The sequence below is a fragment of the Serinus canaria genome, chromosome 2, assembly GCF_022539315.1.
Source record: "Serinus canaria isolate serCan28SL12 chromosome 2, serCan2020, whole genome shotgun sequence".
Lineage (NCBI taxonomy): Eukaryota > Metazoa > Chordata > Aves > Passeriformes > Fringillidae > Serinus > Serinus canaria.
Window position 1 is genome coordinate 117001396 of NC_066315.1, and position 20586 is coordinate 117021981.

At 35.1% G+C, this 20586-nt stretch overlaps 1 protein-coding gene across 4 annotated transcripts in view; it reads right to left on the bottom strand.

Annotated features, from left to right (window-relative positions):
- The window catches only part of PDE7A (phosphodiesterase 7A), a 77946-nt gene that overhangs the window by 14449 nt on the left and 42911 nt on the right, over positions 1–20586 (bottom strand). For 2 of the 4 annotated variants that reach the window (XM_030238808.2, XM_018910673.3), the window contains exons 3-5: positions 16437–16520; positions 3632–3783; positions 1922–1985 (exon numbers count right to left, since the gene is read on the bottom strand). In XM_030238808.2, coding sequence (XP_030094668.1) covers positions 1922–1985; positions 3632–3783; positions 16437–16520 — 300 coding nt within the window. The remainder of the gene's footprint in view (positions 1–1921; positions 1986–3631; positions 3784–16436; positions 16521–20586) is intronic. The other 2 variants (XM_030238815.2, XM_018910686.3) reach the window with 1 other exon arrangement.

Sequence of the window (20586 nt, forward strand, 5' to 3'; positions counted from 1 at the left end):
ATGCAAATCCATTATAATTATACTCCATTTTATAATTCTATTTATGCAACATATACAAAATAGAAATGTAATCAGGCAAAGAGAAAAGCTAGACAACACTATTGATTAGAGGACATTGCAAATATGTTTTCTCTCATTTTCTTCATATATTTTGCTGGACTTCTTATTTCACCTGGATCTTACAAGCTTATAATATATGTTGTCTACTCATAGATTTATTATAATCTTTTGCAGGGCTAAAATAAGTAAAACTGTAAGAAACACAGTCCACAATGTTTATTTTTTAAGAGCTTGTCCATTATTTGCTCTGCAAATGATGTCATGGCTGAGAATCTTCATTTAGCATTACAAAGCCTAGCACAGACAGAAAATGAGGTACAGGAGACAAAAGTTTCTTCTAAATCAAGTTTTTTACTAGGCTAGAATAATGTATTCTCGTGTCACATCCTCACAATGAAATAAATACGCAATTCTTGGAACAACATTTACTGGGGAAATTCCTCCATAGAGATTCATCCAGGGCAGCTCATCCAGCAGAGTTTTATATACAGCATTCTGCCCTGACAAACTTTCAAGAACAAGGCTGCCTGATCAAAATGTCCTCCTAAAATGATTTAATTAGAATGCAAAATGGATGGTGGTATTGTAAGGCTTCCCTAATAGAAGCTCTCCTGGTAGTACTTTAAATGTAAAAGTACATCTAAAAAGGTAGTGAGGGTTCTTATGAGAAGGACAATTTCAGTTTTCTCCCATTTGATAAACTAATCCAAAAGAAGCTATGCTTACATGCTAACTTGTACACACAGCTTTTTTTTCATTCAGTTATGTAAAGTTTATCATTATCTATATAATCATTCTATTTTTACAAGTCCTTGCTATTTTCATTTTTTTTCTGTCCATCTTCTGTATTAAATATAACTGTGAGGTTACTACTTTTACACTTGGTTAAGCCAAGCACCCCTTCAATGAAACAGAAGACAAAAAGATCTTTTGGCACCACCTTCTCTTATTTGAACTTAATTTCTTGTGTTGGCAACTTTAATTGCAACTTTGCTACCTACTCCACATGACTGTTGCAACATCTGCAAGAGCTGCCCTCCATTCTCTTCCCACACTGTCATAAATGTCAGTGATTTTGGACTTGCTCATCTCCTCCTTACATTCTGTTCAAAACCCAGCTGCTATTGCTGAGATTAAAACACAAAACTTCACCCTACCCACTGCAGCAGCCCTCCCTCCTCCTTCCCAGTACATTTACAGATCACTTTTCTGCCTCCAAATGAACAATACTTAGGGTTTGTTTTTTTTTAGCCAACTATTCCTGTAGTTCCTACTGCTGTTTGTAATGGGCACACAAAAGTCACCAAAATATTCTCTTCCTTTTTTCTATGTTGTGCCAAGTGATATGTACAGCAGCTTCCTTCTGCTCAACTCCCAGTTCTCCAGGCATTTTATGCCATAATTATAATGGATTAACACCAACATGTCTCTTACAGCACTATAAAGTAAAGAACTGTTCTAGCTAACACTACATTTATCAGAAAAATACTTGGTCTTTTGGACAGAACCATAGAAATTACCAGCACCCCGTAATTGAAAAACGAAGTCAAAGATCATAAAATTATTTGTTAATCTGTATTCAAATTACTACTTTAAATTACTAAAAGAGAACAGCAATCTATAAAGTACATCAAGGGCCTCTTCTAAAAATCAATTATTAGTATCAGTACTGACAGTATCATTATTTTAATGGAGTGACTAGGCAAACTAGGAATCAGATTAAAAACTATTAATTTTAAAAGTACTACCTGATGGAATTTGCACTTTTTAGTAAACAATCAATCACAAACAACACTGCAACATAAGTGCCATAGTTATGCTAGAAGATAAAGCACAAATGAAATACCAAAAGTAAACTCACCATTTGTCAGTCTGTCAAAAAGAAAAATATCAAAATTCCAATTTCCAACCTTCTCCAGCATACACTGAAAAGAAACACAAAAGCTGTCATTTTTTAATCAGTATATGTCTATCTTCCTGCAGCTTGGAGGAGTATTTAAGATTTCAGAGACAGATCAAGGCTTTAGAATTTCTACATAAAAAATAGTAATGAAAGAATTAAATTTGTCTGATAACTGAACAACATCACACATTTACAGATAAAAAGAGTGGAGGGAAAAAACCAAACAAGAAGCGCCTTAACAGAACTGGTTGGAGACCTTCCTTTCAACCTTTAGGCAATTTCTCAAAAAACAATTTAAAACAATTAGGTTCAAATCAGAAATAGTATGGCAGAATGTCTGCATTCAGACTAGCAAATTAATGTGTAGTCATTTACCTTCTCCTTTTCTTCCCCTGCTTACAGAACAGTATCTTCATGATTCACTAGATATTTGAGCCACTGTATAAGCATTTTAATTTAAGAACCTGGCTTTTGACTTTTCATCCCACTGAACTGGCACCTCTTTATCACAGCTGTTCCACATGAACTGCTCTTCCCACAATAGGAATGACCAAGAACAGCAAACAGCGCAAGAGGCCTCACTAGAGTTGAGCAGTCCCAATCTTTGCCTCCCTTACCTCTATCAGAAACACCTGTCCAGCACATTTTACAACAGATTCCTCCCTTCTCCTGTTCTCATTATATTGGTAGAGCTGTTTTGTGACCTAATTATTGGGTCTACCTTTTGTCTACCAGCTGCTAAAACTCTGCTATCAGAAGAAAAAAAAGCATTAACAGTATATTTTTATTATTAAATTGTATGTACATTTTTAAGATCCATTCTCCGAGTTCTCCAATATTTTTGTACACCAAAGCCTGATAATATTCAGCATGGATACATCCATTGTATTAGAAATATATTCTTTTTCTATGTTCAGATGACAAAAAAGCACTGCATGCAGTGACATAGCCTTTGGGATATTGAATAGCCTGAATAACCTTTGCCTGCTCAGTCCCCTTCAGCACTTTCCATCCTCTGTTGCAAATACAGCAGTCTTTCATCCAGATAGCTGCTCCCTTAGCACCAACTCTCTTCCCAGTATCTGCTTTCCCTGCTTTAGTGCTGAACAAGTGTATTACAGCTATCACTTTTCTTCTCTAGAAGAAGAGCCTACCAAAGAAAAAGTCAGTTTGACATAAGCATGTCCTGAGAAATCCATTTACTGCACTTTATTGAATTCAGGCTGTCACTCTTCAAGTTGTTCACTAGTGAGGTTAGATTAAAAATCAAAGGGAACAGTTGTCTAAATTGCTTCATTACATTTCTTAAACACAGATAAATTTTCCTCTCTTCATTTTTTTTCTTCAATTATTCAAGGGTATCCTTAGTTTACCAATTATTTAAAAGAAAAACAAAACAACAACAAAAAAAACCCAATACAACAAAAACACCAGCCACCTAAAAATCATTTGAGCAAACTTGTGGGCAGTAGAGGAGTTTGCTGCAGACCATGAAATTTTGTCTGGATTTCATTACAATATATACATATATATATATACATACACGCATACATTAAAAATATGCTTAAAATTGGTGTTTGGTTGCACTTTTAGGATGTGATATAGTTATATATACTAGCAAGCATTTAGAAAAACATACTTTAAGAAAACAAAAATCAAGCAACCAACCTTTGCTTGTCCATTATAATCATCATCTAAAATGTTTGAAGAATTTGGAACAGTGATACCACGGAAAAAACGGGAAGATCTCAGGTATCGCTGGAAACTAAGCAACCTCCTCACATTTCTTGCAGACACAGAGACCTCGATTTCAGAATTTGCTACAAAAAACAAGAAAATAAACACTCTCTCTAAAAAACCTTTATCAAAAAGACAAGTGCTCAGGGAAGTTTGGTATAAAGATAATGCAATTTTTTTTGAGTATCAAACATTTCAGCACAAATACAGATATTTTAATGAATACTAAATACAAAGCCACGGATTAGAAAATTATGTTCTGTGTAAGCATCCTGTGAAGAAAAACAAATACTTAAATCATAGCTGCAACTCATCTTTTTAAGGAACTCTGTTATTGAAAGGACAAAAATATTATGGATATTGTTTAAAAACACACACAGTACTGCAAAGAAATTATTTTTGGAAAATTGGTGCCATAGATACACATCCAATGCATGTCCCTAACAAATCACCTAAGATGACATGTACATCAGCAAGAGAGTATCAGAAACTGAGTGTTGATACAGGAGATACAAGTAGGCTTTGAGCAAGTACAAATTTTACACAGTTTAGAGCTCAGAAAATCTCTTAACTCTACTATGCTGAAGTTTTAAACACATACAAGTAATTTTAGTGCTTCTGCAAGTAACTACACTCTTCTTCCAAACAATTACGACATTTGTGTTCACAGCATATCTAATTCTGTTTCCCAGTACAGTGAAAATACAACAGAAAATTATTTCAGCCTCTTTTCAAAGATTAATCCAAACATTTTGCTTTACTTTTATTAGGTTAACTGATTTACACAAATGACCAATACTAGTTTATGTCCAGTTCTATTTGATATGCCTGAAGTGTTTAAGAAACCCCAGCATCAAACCACTCAGAGCTACAGTTCCTTTGTAGCAAGCCAGATATATTTTGAAATACCTTAGGCCATACTCAGCCTTTACTTTCTTAACAATGCCTCACAATAGCAGTTTTATATAACCAACAGGAAGCCAATAATCTTATCTTGATATTCACTCAACCTGCCTGAAATAACTTATGTTAAATAGTAAAATTTTATAAAGAGGTATTAAGTAAGGAAGTCAATGCCAACATGCTCTTTTTAAAAAATGCAGATAATAAAAAACATTATCTCAACTCTGTAGCACAGACCTCTTGTCCTTCCAAAAATGAGACATATTAGAAGTTGGTGAGGTAAGGAGTTACAACTTTTATTCTTAAAGTCAGTCTAAAATGTACACAGGAAGGTGTTACTGACAATCTGAACTAAAAGTCTCAGTGATTCCTAGTGACAGCAGCTTAATTCTGCATAACTTAAATCTTGATCCATTTTAATTCTTCTCCCTGCAGAAGCTCCAATTTACTTTCTGTTCTATGCTAGTTCATAGCAATTACAGCAATTAAATTAATATATTAATTCCCAAAATACACTAATAAAACACCTCTAAATAGAGCTGTCAGTGGCATGATCATAGAGTATCTAATCAAACACAGCATCCTTCCCTACCAATGGTCTGTGCTTACAGAGATTAAACTGACACAACTGAATGTTCTTTCAGACATGCCTGAAATACTTCATCAAGACACTGAAGTTCTGGGCTAACACAGACATCTCCACATGAAGTATCCTTCTTCAAGCTATCATCCTCAAGGCCAAGGGCTCTTCCTTTGAAGACACTGGTACCTATAATATATCCCAGAGGTTTTTTTATTAAGTAAACAGATGTAGTACATATGATAAAGGTTGCTTACAAAGCAACATTCATGTGTACAGCAAGAAAATAAATAGATTGTGTCATGCTACATTACTCTACCAATATTTCTAAGCACATTTGTAACCATGAGGTTACAGTCTGAGCACTACCAGCCTGCATAACAGAGAAACAGGGAGCAGTACAGCTGCTGCTGCTAATGCAGTGTATGCTACAGGTAAGAACTCTCTCTCCCTCACTCTTGATCTAATTTCTTCAGAGCCAAATTTCAAAATAGAAATTATTGGGTTGAAAATAAAATAATACAAAATGGTTATATATAGGTTATAAAATTATCTAAAATATCCACAAAGTCACAAACAAAAGCCAGAAACTTCACTAAATCTCAATAAAACAACATATTTGAAGCAGGAAAAATGAGTACTTTTCTGGAAGCATAGATAATTTTCTTGTTCTCCAGTGGTCTCCTACAGATCTCCAGTTAAAAAAAAAAAATCTTGTTTTTGTTGTCATGCTACAAATTAAGTTTCACTGTCACAGTTACCACCCGTTAATCTTGGAGGGAATAGTACACTGTAGGTACAACAAGAAAAACAGCAGCTTCTGGCAGCAAAGTACGCAACAGAACACAGAAATGCCATAATTTGGCAGTACAGGCCTGTACTGCAGCTCTACTTGTATTCAAAGTCATTTAGGAGGGGTTGCACATCTTCTTGCTTGAGGATTTTTCTGATGATGATAGAGGTACAGAGGCAAATGAGTTACATGGTTTTCTGTGAAGCTGAACCATCATTCTCTTCACAACATGCTACTGACATTCATCTTACAAGTATGTTTAAACTCTCTAAACTATCACCAATTTGCCTAGCTTGTAAACCACCACTACTACACGTTAATGCTAGTTTTTCTACCCCTCGTTAAAAGAAAAAAAAGCAAAGCCTACATTATTCCAGCTTTCCTAGCAGCAATGCTGCTTATTACAGAATCACAGCACTGGTGAGGTAGGAATGCACCAGAAGAGGTTCATCTGGTCAAACTCCTCTGCTCAAGCCAAGTCACCTAGACCAGAACCATCTCCCACAGGCTTTTGTGCACCTCCAAGGATGCAGACTCCACAACCTCTCTGGTTGTGTCAACACTTGGTAACCCAACCTCACAGTGAAAAAGTGTGTCCTGATGTGCGTTAGTTTGTGCCTATTGCCTCTGGTCCTCACATTGGGCACCAGTGAAAAGAGCCTGGCTCTGTCTTCTTTGCACTTTCTCTTAATGTATTTGCATACATTGAGAAGTTTCCCCTTGAGCCTTCTGTAGGCTGAACAGTTCCAGCTTTCTCAGCCTTTTCTCATCAGCCCCTTAATCTTCCTCACCCTTTGCTGGACTCTCTCTGGTATGTCCATGTCTCTCTTCTACAGGGGAGCTCAGACTGGGATTCCAGGTGAGGCCTCTCCAGTATATTGGAGAGGTATCACCCCACTCAACCTGCAGGCAACATTCCTCCTATTGCAGCCCAGGATTCCACTTGCTTTCTCTGCAGCAAGGGGATATGCCTGGCTCATGTTTAACTTCGTGCCCACCAGGAGACCCAGTTCCTTTCTGCCAAGTCACTTTCCAGAGGGCTGCCCCTGCCTGTGCTGGGCCCTGGGGCTGTTTCTCCCCATGAGCTGGGCTTTGAGCTATTAGTTATTGCACATGGATAGCCCAAGCTAGGTAATAACACCTTGACTAAATAAATGTCTTTATCCTTTAGATCTGAAATTATCAGAGTAACTTCCAAATGAGAAAAGAGATTTTGAGCCTTGCCATCCATTTGCAGCTCCAAAGTACCTGATTTGTGGGACTACACCAACCCAAAACCTAAATTTCTCTCTTTCACAGTGAAACATTTAGCCCAGGACAATTCAGAATAAGCAAATCAGATGCAGAGGTCTGACAGGTTATTAATTTAAAGGGGAGGCTGAAACAGAAAATAGCCGGCTTTCAAGGAAGGGGGTGAGGGGAAGATACATTCTCCAGATGGAGGAACACTGATAGCTACTCTGCCTGCCTTTTCCTTTCCCTCACAGATAAATTATTATTAAGGATACAAAACCCAAGTGCTTTGTGGTTTTGGCAGAAAAGCTAAGGCCAGTTAATGGAAAAGACTGGTAAAATGAATGATACAGTCGTGCAATGGAAATCTGGCATTTCTCTCCTGGCACAGTCATTCTCTTTAGATGCATGATTAATATGAGAATGACAACCTCCTCATTTCTATCATGAGTCATGAAAAGAGATGCTAATTTCAGAGACCCTACCAAACCAAGGTTCAGTAATGTACAGATCATGGAAAAAAGACAGTGAAGAATGAAGAGTGCACTGCATTTGCTCATGAAGCATGCTGCAAAAACATCTCCCAGCCCAAAGATCCTTCCTTTCATTTGGAGCCTTTGTGCTAAATGCCCTTCTAATATACAATATTGACTATTTGCTCACAAGGACAGTTTTAGGACAAATTAGAACAATAGAATAAATTTGACATTTACAGCCTTGTGAACTGAAAGAGAAAGCAAAGTTGGGATGATGGGCATGTTAAGGAGGACACTCCAGCATTGAGAAGTGCTTTTGATACAGGGAAGCAGAAGGCAAACTGTAGGCCTTAGCGCCTACGCAAAAGCAGCTGTCCTATGACATTCCTCCTGCCATTCCTTTATAAATTAAAGTTCTCATCCAAAGTATCAATCCCAGGGTTTGGGGCTTTTTGTTTGTTTGATTAAAATGGTTATATTCTTGTTTCTAAGCATCTTAAGTGAGATGCTGGTATAATAAAAAAATTCTTCCTCTAAAATAAAGAAAAAGAAGTAATTTTGGTTATTAATACCAGTTATTTTGCTAATGTGATGCATATATAGCAATGAAATAACACAAGTCGCCTTCATGCAACAGATTTCATCTGTATTCTGAGACGCTAATTTTAATCTCTTCCCACTCCCAATCTTTTAACTTCAAGAAAACTTAAAATAAAATGTTTTGGCACATTTCACAGGGATATTAAATATTTATTTTTCTCATGCCAATATAAAAAAAGTAAGTAAAGACAAGTGACAATCACTTAAAAGATCACAATATACTGATGGATTTAGTTTCAAAATTATTCTATCTTTTGTATATTAAGGACAGTCCACAAAAGAATTACAATTATGATTTGGTTTAATTATTAATGGAACCTTAAATCCTAGCAATATACTTCAATTTTTTTATAAAGCAAAGACAGACTTACACCCTCTGACAGCAATCTGGTTAAAACAAGGCTATCCAGCTATAAGAACTTTACCTCCATTTCTTCCTTGCTACAGCCAAAAAGGCAGATAGAAAACTATCATTATAAAAAGCACTGAGTTTTGCTACACACCAATAGAAAGAGCATAACTGAGGATGCTGGGTACCACTACCACCAAAAAAAAATTGAGGAAAAAAAAGTATTTGGGTATTTGATCCTTCCTATGTTTGGATGTAAAAATTGAACTTTGAGGTGAGCACTGGCCCACCAGAGGAGGCTTTCCCCCCAAAAGTATGAAGGAATTATCTTCTTTCAACTGAAGCGATCACTCGTGAATTTTCCATATTAATAACCCAACTGCACATTTAACAGTTTTACACAGTAGATACCATCATTAAACCTGACACATCATCTGAAATTTTCCACTACCTATAAATATTTGTTGGAAAGAAATATTCCATTTCACATGCCAATTAAAACCATCTAAGGATGAACCTTTCTAAAGATTCATCTTGCCCAGATACAAATGATTTTCAATTTATGAATAATTTGAAAGTATGATCTAGCATTTCACACCACTAGAGGGACCCATAAGCATTCTAATTTCACATCTATTCCCATCAAATCATTAAGAAAAGCACTATATTAGATCCATGAATGTTTGTGAGGTTTTTTAAATTAAGTCCTGTTATTTAACTCTCCTGCATGTTTACCACTCATGGTTTGAATTTTAAAATATTTTTATGACATTCAGTATTCAAGTTTTATATAAAACTATTACTTCATTTGGAAGATATAATTTTAGTAAGGATTTTAAAGTTACATAAAAAGACTAATTTAGATTATTGGGGTCTAAATTACCTCAACTGTACTTCCTGTCTTTCTTAGAACCACTTAGAAGATTAGCATCATTGTAAGGCACTACACTTCTTTTGCTGCTGCTTAAAAAAATATCAAGCCATACTGTTTTGGTTTTAATGTACAATATATAACTATATACACATTCATAATTTTTTCCCAAATATTTTCCAAATAATAATGACTCCTGGAAAATATGCTGCGGGTTAAGGATTAATGAAATAAACACGGTTTTGCAAGTGTCTTCTGAATGGAATTAAAAAAAAAAAAATTAAGTTTCAAGAAAGTCTAGCAGTACCACAACTCTCTTAAAAACTCTAGTGGTTTTCATCAGATGCTCCCCAATGGAGGGGAAGTGCTAGGTATCACCACCAAAGATAACTTTCCCTGAAGGATCTTACAGAGCAAAAGGATCTCACTGCCTTAGCAAAGCACAGAACCATAGAATAATTTAGGTGGGAAGGGGCAGAAGAGACTTCTGATGTCCTTTAGTTCAATCCTCTGCTCAAAGCAGAGCTAATTTGAGGGAATTTGCCCAAAGTGAAGGGATTAGACTACTTCAGTATGAAATAAGTGCCAATTCTCCAATGGCACTATAAGTCATTGCACAGCAGAAGTGTCAAAAAAAAACCATGAAGAGGTATCTACAGGACTTTACTAATTTTTCTCTTTTGAATTTTGGCTCATCTTAGAATTTCTGTAAACACCTCAGGAAAAATATAAAATTAAGTGAATTAAACACTCCATTTCTGTGCTCGAATGAGCAACATTTTGCAATAATCTCAGGACTAGGAAACTACATACAAGGCAGTCTTTCCATACCAGTTTACTGAATCATAAGCCCAGCAATCCTGCATTTGTGTTTTTGGGGATTTTTTAACCCTAATCCATTCATTGGGCATGGCAAATCTGCAATTCACAACAGCATACTGTAAACTAAGAAACCTCGCTGAAGCTAATTATTTAGAGGAATATCATCAGAACACAAATATACAAAATACAGAGAAACACAGCCTTTTACAAAATGGGTTATGCCATGTTAATCAACATACTGATCCTCCTAAAGAACTCAACATATAATAGTTCCAAACTCTTTTCCCAAAAGGATAATATATTTCAGATCGTTGCCAAATCATTTTCTTGCTGTCTTCCCACAAAAACCCACCTCTCTTCGGTGTCCTAGAAATCTTCAGTTCTACAGTAAATGAATGACAGAACCTTCAACTCATCTTTTTTTGTCTATTTTTCATCACCAGAAATAAAAGAAGAATTGAAAAACAACCCAGCATGGTTAACAGAAAACGAATTTCCTTTACCAGATTTTATGATGGTCAATACAGAAAGTCAAACTGGGAGCAGAGATGAAAACAAAAGAATTTTCAGCTATTTTCTACCAAACTGTTCAGCATACAAAGAAAAAAAGCCTTTCTAAATAAGGTACTAGGAGAAAGAATACATTGGAGAAGTTCAAAAGAAATGGGGAAAAAAATAGAATATATCTCTGTCTTCTTCTATTGTCAAACTTAAGCCAGCAATGAAATACACAGTGACCTGTACCTGTGCAAGACTCCAGAGCACACATACTGTTTTACTGTAGCTTGGAAAGAAGAAACAGTAGGTAAAACAAACATCTAGAATAAAAAAAGAAAAAAAACAAACCTGCTCTATATTCTCAATTAGAACTTTTTATCCCCACATCTTCCTTAACCAAGCTCACTTTTTTCATTTGGCCAATACAACTGTATTTGGAGCATTTTCTGTGATTTCCCCTTGTGTAACTGCATTCTCCAAACTAAATCAAAGTCAAAAATTCTCTCACATTGTGAAACACAATTTATTTGAATAACCTGGACTGTGAATAATTAGAAGACAAATTCAAAAAGGCAGCTTTTGAAGTAATCTCTCAAGTACAAGCTTTTTACTCCTCAGTGATGGTATTTTCAAAAGGAAACAAATACTTCAAGCTATGATCACATAAGTCTTCCTGCATTACTTTACTCACTGTGAAACTCACCCTTCTTCACAGCAGACTGCTGAACAAGACAATTACTGTTAAACATAACTGAATAGGTAATTCCTCTATTTTCTTCAAACAAAAAAGGGCATTGATATTAATCTAGACTCTGCTAAGTTTATCTCAATCTTTAGATGGTATCACCAAAAGCATCATTAGCTGCTGCTACACAAGAATTTTTCAAATTGTTTCAGGCAATCAATTTGGATTTGCACTCTTGTCCCTTCTTTGAATTCTGCATCTCAGCCAAGGGAAGTCTAAACTCACTGTTGAAGGTAAACATTTTGAAATGGTTCATGAGCTAAGAATCAGAAAGTTAAAAACATCCTTGAAACAGCACATGCTGACGTTTTTGTCAGATCTCAGAATAGCAAATCATACCTTCCACAAATGGTAATTTCCAAGTAAACAGTCTGAAGGTTGTATAATAAAGGTAAACTCTGAAATTTCATCATGTATTTGCACTCTTAAGGAAGAGAATTATATTTATCCATCACCTATAAAAATATCTCTTACTTTCTTTCCATTTTCTCCTAAAAAGGCTCCATACACAGCTAAGGAGAATCATCTAAGTCTCAATGAAGTCTTTTACTGTACCATTACACTGTATGCAAGCAACTATTTTCTTCAAAATTGAGCATTCCTGAATGTTACCAAACACATACTGATTAATTCAAAATCCGTTCTTCTAAGATATTTTAACTCACAGACGTGACAGATTTGGTTATCTATAAAACACAAAACAGAGCCCCATGTATTGGCAACATCATCATCCCCCCATGTATTGGCATCATCATCACGCATCATAGAAGCATGCTCAGATGAGACTGGCATGAGAGAATTCTAAAAACCTTTTTGACAAGATCTTACTTATTCTAGGCCAGGCACAACAGGAGAAACAAGAAGAAACCATGTTTCTTCTCTGGAAAACCAAAGTGTTCATTTTTCTATCTGATTCCTCCAGACTATATCCAACAACCCTTTCCTAAAAGGAAGCTTAAAAGCATTAATTTCAGCTGTATCTGTATATGACATTTCTCAATATTTTTTCTGTTATCTTAATTCTTGATCTTTATTCATTTTGACTTCACTTCCTCACCATAACATACTGTACACATCATTGTGCACACTCACTGTATGTTTTGGTTTTTTTTTTCAGGAGAAACAGAGAATGATTAGGGCACTTATATATGCCTTTCTTTGTGCATGCTAGAAACACCTCCAACAATCAAAATTTCCTCATGTAGTGGTGTAGTGTGTATACATACATACATATATACATATATATATATATACATATATATATATATATATACATATATATATATATATATACATATATATATATATATATATATATATATATATATATATATATATATATATATATATATATAAATAGACACTATTGACAACCTCTCAACAGCAAGAAAACAAATCCTAAAACTTTATTGCTGGTTTACTGTTTCTGGAAAAAAGAACTATTTTTATCTTGTCACTTACCAATTCTTCTATCAAAGATTTTGTTGCACATTAGTTTTTATCAACATATTCTGACAACATTGAATACTGAATTACTGGATATGATGTCTCAAGTAATGTAAAGAAAATTTTGAAGTATTCATGTAAACCACAGCCTATTTGTAAACCAGAAGACAATAAGAGTGATTATAACCACTGCAATCACTTTTTCAATAGCTTCCCTGAAAACCAAACAGTACATGCTGCATTCTCACAGCAAACTGCAAAACTCCCTTCTTGTTTCTCACAGAGTGAAAAGCAAATCCAATGTTCCACAGTCAATTCAATAAAACATTACAATGTATTCATTTTACAGTGCAACAATGAATTCAGAGGAAGAAAGTTGTGGAAGAAATTCAGAGGAAGCTGGCTGCTCTCCCCTTTCCAGAAATGGTGGATTTAAGATGCCATCTTGATGTTATGCCCATTGTCTCACCACGCATAACCAACACAACACAGTAACAGAAAACCTACTAACTGATAATATTAACCAACTGCCAACCAACAAATAGAATATAATCCTGACTTTACCCATTCATTGCAAAGCAGTGTTGTTAAAACAAAAATTTATAAAGTTATTCTTCTTGGTAGTTCCTGTAATTATCTATAATAGACTTCTGTAATTACCTATAAGACACTTCTGGAGTAACAGATAATGTAGAAGGAAAACTACCACTGAACAAAGTTAGCTTAATTGTCAGTCAAATCCTGCATTTAATAATCCTCAAATATTACTCCCATTACACTGTCCTAACAACAACATTTTTCCAACCACCTTTCTAAAATCAAACTTCCTAAAAGTTACTGCTGAGAATACTTCTAGACAGATTAGAAACTTGAATATTCATGTATCAGTTACAGAATTCTGGGATGAAGATATAGATGCTGAGCTTATAATGCCTAAGAAGATTCAGAAGTGATCTTCAGAAGTAAGTGCTGACAAACTTTACTTAGCAACACTGGTTGAAGTTGCAAGTTCAAACAGCGTCATGAAGCAAAGTAATGCATTTAAAATTCACTACTCTGCTAACCTATCAGTAAAATACTGGGTTAAGAACCTATCAAATATAATAGAAAAGTCTGGTCAGCATATTATTAGCTACCCCTCCTGAAAGACATTCAGCCTCTTCTCAAAACATCATTGACAGAAAAAGAAAACAGTGCTGAACAACAAAGTTAGCAAAGCAAAACACAGAACAGCTCTAATGCTTCAGCACTATGACCGACAGCAACTATATAAGTCCTTTGCAAAACACATAAGCAATGACCATTGCAAACAATTTAGAACCACAGAATATAGCTAGTGGATACTACAAGAAAAGTTACAGTGAAACTATACAAACACAATGGAGGAAGCATGTCCATGCATTACTGATGTTCAGGATACAGCTGTGGTGGGGAGGAAAAAAAAAAGGCAACATTGAGATGGTTTAGTCTGCTTCAGCTGCAGAAGAGACCCTTTCCAGTTCAGTATTTGCCCAAGGAAAGAAGAGATGACTGACTCCTCTCACATGTTATTGCTCGAATGGGTGAATATTTTTCAGTCATTTACCTCAGTGTGGCAAAAACAACTCCTTCTGAAGTAACCAGGAGAGGGCAGAGGAACGGGCAGGGAGAATATCCTAAAAATTAGGTCAAGTCTGATTCTTGCAAGTTCTCTCTACTGGCAGTCTCATAGTGCATTACTAAATCTGACTTAAAACAATTAATGAAACAATGACCAGGACTAAATAAGCATTTCAGAGAGGAAAAAAAATTTATGGATAAAAAAGAATCCCACATTTATGTAAATTACTAGATAATATGGTGAGAGATTGTGCTGAACTCCTGACTTTGAAAGAAACTCCACAATGTGGCAGGAGCCCGGAAGTCAAAGAGCACCTTTTCAACAAGCTACAGTCCTGAAGTGTAAAAAATCTTACTATAATATGACAACTCTGAAAATTAACAGAGCAACTGACTTGAGAGGGAAGTTAAAGCCAAAGATTTTTTTGGGCCTCCTAGCAATATTTTTTGCTGTCATTAAACACCACAGGTGATGTTGCTAAAAGCTGGTGGCTGTGTCTCAACAAGTAGGGGCAAGGAGAAAGGGTGTGAAAGTCCTTTTCCTGACTAGTCATGATCTGCCTGCTGCACAATCATCAGGATGGAAAGAAACAGTGTGATGAGGACCATAAAAACAGTTAATCTGACAACAGCAGTAATATGTTGACTGCCTTTTAACAGGCAGTTATTTTAATACTTCTGTTAGCATTTTCCTGTATCAGCATGAAATGCTACATTTATATATATATATATATATATACACACACAAAAAGACCATTATTATAATTCAAAAATTACATGCTATTTCTGCAGAGAATTTATTATACTCAATCAGGACTTAAGATGAAACTCTTATCCTCTGTATTGAAAAAAATCTACATAGCACACTCTTCAAACTTTGTTTTCTCACCTATTTTTATGAAACTTTTGAACAAAACTAAGAGTTTAAGAGTTTTAGAAATTGTCTACTTTTAAAAATTATAACTTCAGTTAGGATCAGAGTATAAGACCAGTTTCTGCCACTCATTTTTATTCAAAAGGTAATTACAACAACCACACTTACTACCATGAAATCGGCTTTACTAAATCTCTCCATTGCATTCAAATACTTGGAATTGTGCTGATACAATGCTGGTATAGATCCACTTAATACCTTAATTATTGGCATAGTTTAATTAAGACTCAGATCCCCTGCACTTTTGCTGCATATTGATTTGGTGGTGTCAAAACTTTATATTACCACGACTACTGACAAATTTAGTTGCAACAATATAGATGGATAATTTAACTTTTTTCTCTACAAAAATTTTCTTCTTGTAACACTTCTGAAAAAAATAAAAGATTCCTCAAACAATTTTTATTTAAGATCTGTCTCTGTCCAAAAATTTAAGTCCCAGCTACTCACTTGAGTAGATGTAAATGTTAATTCATTATGATGAGGCCAAGAATATTGATATTACTGTAATTCTGTTCAAGCATCATCCTGGACAGGGCCTTTCTAGTGCTTTATAAAAACAGAAAAGTATTCTCCTCAACTGATTGTGTCTGCCAAGTAAGCACACAGCACACACATCAGTAGCTGTTTAGAAGATAAATCTTCATTTCCATATGGATTTAGGTCTAAATACAATGAGTTTAAAATTATAAAATTTTTTAAAAAAATATTTAGCAGTGACGATTTTCTTCTTCTATTATTGGTAATGAGCTAGAATGAAAGATTTTCCTAAGAAGAATAAAAAATAGTCTTGCTATAAGAGCTGCTAACTTTACTTCAGAGGTTCAGTAGTTAAAATTGATGGAAGCCTTTGTTTATTTGTCATTTATCTGCTTTTAAATACTTACAGTGAAAAATACGGAAATCAATGTATGGATGAGAACCTCTTCTCTCTGTTTCAAATCCTGCCCGACTTCTTACTCGCACATCTCCTAGAAACAGGGTCAAGAGTGAAATAAAAGTGTGGAAGAGTGGCAGAGATAAAATGCAAATGAACATAGCCTGGAGGGGTTAAGATTCATGTACTTAATGGAGGAGAGTAATTCAAACAATAGGCCTACTTCAATGCTTTTTGTTTTAAAGGTGAAATTCAAAACAAAGTTTGAAGACTTTTTAAACATGCAATCACATGCTTTCTTGCCAAAATCTCTCCTGCCTAAGCGTACCTTGCCAGAAGCATGTGATAAGCATTCAGATGAAATTAGGAAGAGCTTGCTACACCAGTATGGTAAAAATGCACCTTATTATGACAGAAAACAAGAACATTTAAAGTTGATTTGTTCCTCAGTAACACACATACAACAATAACATTTTGTAGAATACAAAAAAGATTCAACTTCTAGAAATGGTAGCTTTTAGCAAATAAGCTAGTTACAATATGGTTTTATATTATATAATATTTTCCCACTAGCATTTACTTACTTGCGCTCAGCTGTTTGAATATTACACAAGAGCCTATTAAAATACCAAAACTCAGTATTAAAATTTGATCAAACTATTTGGCACTCTAATTAGCTACAACCTGAATCTCTTAGCATGCTACTTGATTTCTACTTATGCATTTTACCATCTGAAAGCTGATCAGTATTCTTTCGTTAGATAGTTGTATGTATTAATATAAGCAGTTCACTTGCATTAAAGGCTTTCACTTAAAATCCTTTTGCAATTACAAATTTGGAGAAATCTTTGAGAATCAAATCCAATACTGTTTCCCTCCTCAAACCCTAACAAAGATAAATGTAAGATGTGCAAATGTTGTGGTTTCTAATTATGAAAATCTATCAAGTGTCGTATTCGCCTCACTTCAAACACAGCACCTTCCATATGAAACCAAAATAAGTAATTAACAAAAAGCACTATGATTGAGTTTATAAGAACTAAATAAAAATATAGCTATTTATTTTTCATCGTTATAGGCATCTTGAGAGCATTTTTTTCCTTTTTCTCTTTTCTAACCTGCAATGTGTAATGCTGAAGCAGTCAACTTATCAAAAATAGCTAAAGGTACTGACTTACACTTCAGTAAATATGCTTTTAAATACTTAACAGGTATCTATCTAGAGATACATATCTATAAACACTGACACATCTACAGTGATGCACTTTACATGAATGTTATCTTGTGAGGCATGCTTGAAGGATCACAAAAGGGTAAGCAGGCCCAGGGCTTCCCTAAAGTTTACACATCAGTAAAAACATAGTAAATACATGTGCCTTTCAGTTATTCTTTTTTTTTTTTTTAACTGAAAACCTTAACTGAGCTGCAAGAGAAAGCAACCCAATTACTATCTCCAAGTATTATCTTTCAGACCACTTACAATATAGTACTTATAAAGGCTTCAAGCATTCATTTGAGCAGAGTGCAAGAGACTGGTTTTCTTCCAGGCAATACAGAGGCAGCAAATTGTAGAACTCTTCTGTTAGGCACAAGCAACTGGTGAGTTTGATTTACAAAATAAATTAATAAAAATAAAAAAGAGAGGAAACTTTGGAAGAGAGGGGGCAAATGTATTAGTAGCTGTATGAAAATTACAGTGTGCATGGAGGAAAATTCGACTTTCATTACCTTTCACTCATATTTATCTGGGTAATCAGGCATAGCTACAGCTGTGTGAATGAGTTCACCAGCTAAATTAAAAGAAAATAAAAGAGGTTTTTTAGTGGAGCTAATTTTTTACAGAAAAGGTGATACAGCTTTTGTGATTTATTTTTAGATTAAAATACAGTTTTTTACTTTTAAAATTTACAAACCACAGTACCAATTACCAAGTAGTTTCAGATAGTGTATGACTAGGTTGTGGCAAACAATTTGTTTTAAGTGTCAAGAACAGGAAAAGTTCAGAGAAGAATACTTGAAGGCCAACATGGAATTCTGCAAATAACAAAATGAGCAGGTTCATCTGATAAATGATGTCCAGAAAGTTTCCCTCTGCTTTATTCTTTTTCATTTACTACCCTTGACTAACAGCATAGACTGAATAATAGTACCCTTGGTACCCTTGAAATGCCTGCAATGCTGAGAACTTTAGGGAGGAAAACAACAAAAACTGTAAGTAAAATGAAGAAGTGCAACTGACTACATTACTTTAAAAAGGAATTATTAGAATATCTATTTACAGGAATATTTAGCCATAGGAGGCACTGTATACTAAAAATGCACATGGCAAACTAAGGAAAAGGCAACTGTAATAAGATAAAGCTAAAATCAGTGTATTTACTTGCATACATAAAAAATGATGAACTCCTAGCAAGGAAAGCTAAATATTTTCATTACAAAGTTATTGAACAAAATTCTCTCTCCCTAATCACAGTAGAAGAAGCAATTAAAAAAAAACCAACAACAACACTATCTCAACAATTGATTATTTTTTAAGAATACAACTGGATTTATTCTGGAGAAATATACCCCTTCTACAAAACTGGAATTCATTACAGCAAACAAAGCAGAAAATTCTCTTGTACCAAACAAAAGTAAAAGAGATGTCTCCATTATCATGGTACAGAACTGCTGCATTTTTCAAGATTTGAGACAATAAATGTACTTGAAAAATATTGGTACAAGTGGAATTTGATGATATCATACATCCATCTGAAGTTTCTAAATAAACAGAAGTAGAAAAAGGGATAACTGGCTGCACATTATGAAATAATGTGCTATTAGCACAGTGAAACTAATCTCTAGTGCATATGTATAGTTAGTTCCAAAACATCCAGAAATACTGGATCATCATTATGCATTCACTTTGGTTAATGTAACCTGCAGAAGATTAATGGATCCCAAATGCACCCACTTCATTGTACCTTCACACAACATAACATGTTCACATCAATTTGCTTGGGAAATCCTGCACAAGTGTTTTGCAACCCTGTGACTCTGAAGTTATGCAGGCTTTAATTTTAAGGAAGAGACATGTTTACCTTCACAGAGAACTTCACAAAAAAAGCAGAGGATATCCCAGATTTCAGATTACTTTTATCAAACAAAAGGACACTGTTACATAATTCCTTCAAACAGCAACAGAAGTCCAACCTCAGAGCCAACCATTATTATAGCAGCCAAAAGACAATTAAAATTCAACACCTAAAACAAAAGAACTTACAAAAAGTTTTTGTTTATTTAGACCCTTACAAACATATTGAAATGCTTACACAATCTTTTTAAGCCATCAGATCCCACAGTCTGCTTATAGGCAAATTTCCCTGGGGGAGAGCACAGAAGTGACAGCAAAATTGACTGACAGCTTTTTTCTGAATTATCTCTTCTTGAGCTACTTTCAGCCACACTGGAAAGATTCCAGTGTCACCTCTATGGAATACATTCAAGTCCGGCATCTGAACGATACTGGACTTCCAGGAACAATTTTTTTCCTTCTTTGAGAGTTTTGCTGACTCAAAAGAATCAAGAGAAAGATTTAACAAAATGTGAAGCCTTCCTTTCCAAACTTTATTCTGACCACAAAAATGATACAATATCTGATGGCTGAGTATTTAGCTACATTTTTTTTTTCCAGAATAGTCCTGCATGATCAGGATTACTTGCATTTTTAAGACAATGATCATACTGGCAGAAATTTAACTGAAAACTAAGTAAATCATGGAAGAAGGAATGTAAGAGGGAGGTTTGCAGCTATTACTGAAAACTGAAAAGTAATTAGGGCTGTAACAAAACTTACCTTGAAATAGATTGTTTAATTCCTGCCCCTCTCTCAGATTCCTTCTCACACCACAAGGACAGCTCTGATACTTACGAGGCAGCTGAAATGCCACAGCTGACACCCCTGGGCGTTAGGGTTACCCAGCACATACTTGGTGCTACCCTAGCACTGCAGTGTGGCACAGCAACAATGCAGCAGCTGCTTGGGGAGCTGAGGCCATCCAGAACAGGGGCAGAAACCTCAGAGACCGTGGAGGACAGCTGGGAGCAGAAATTGCGACAGCCACCTCAAGGTAAAGGACTCAAGTCAAAGCCATGAGGTTGTGAAGAGCAGGATTTTCCGA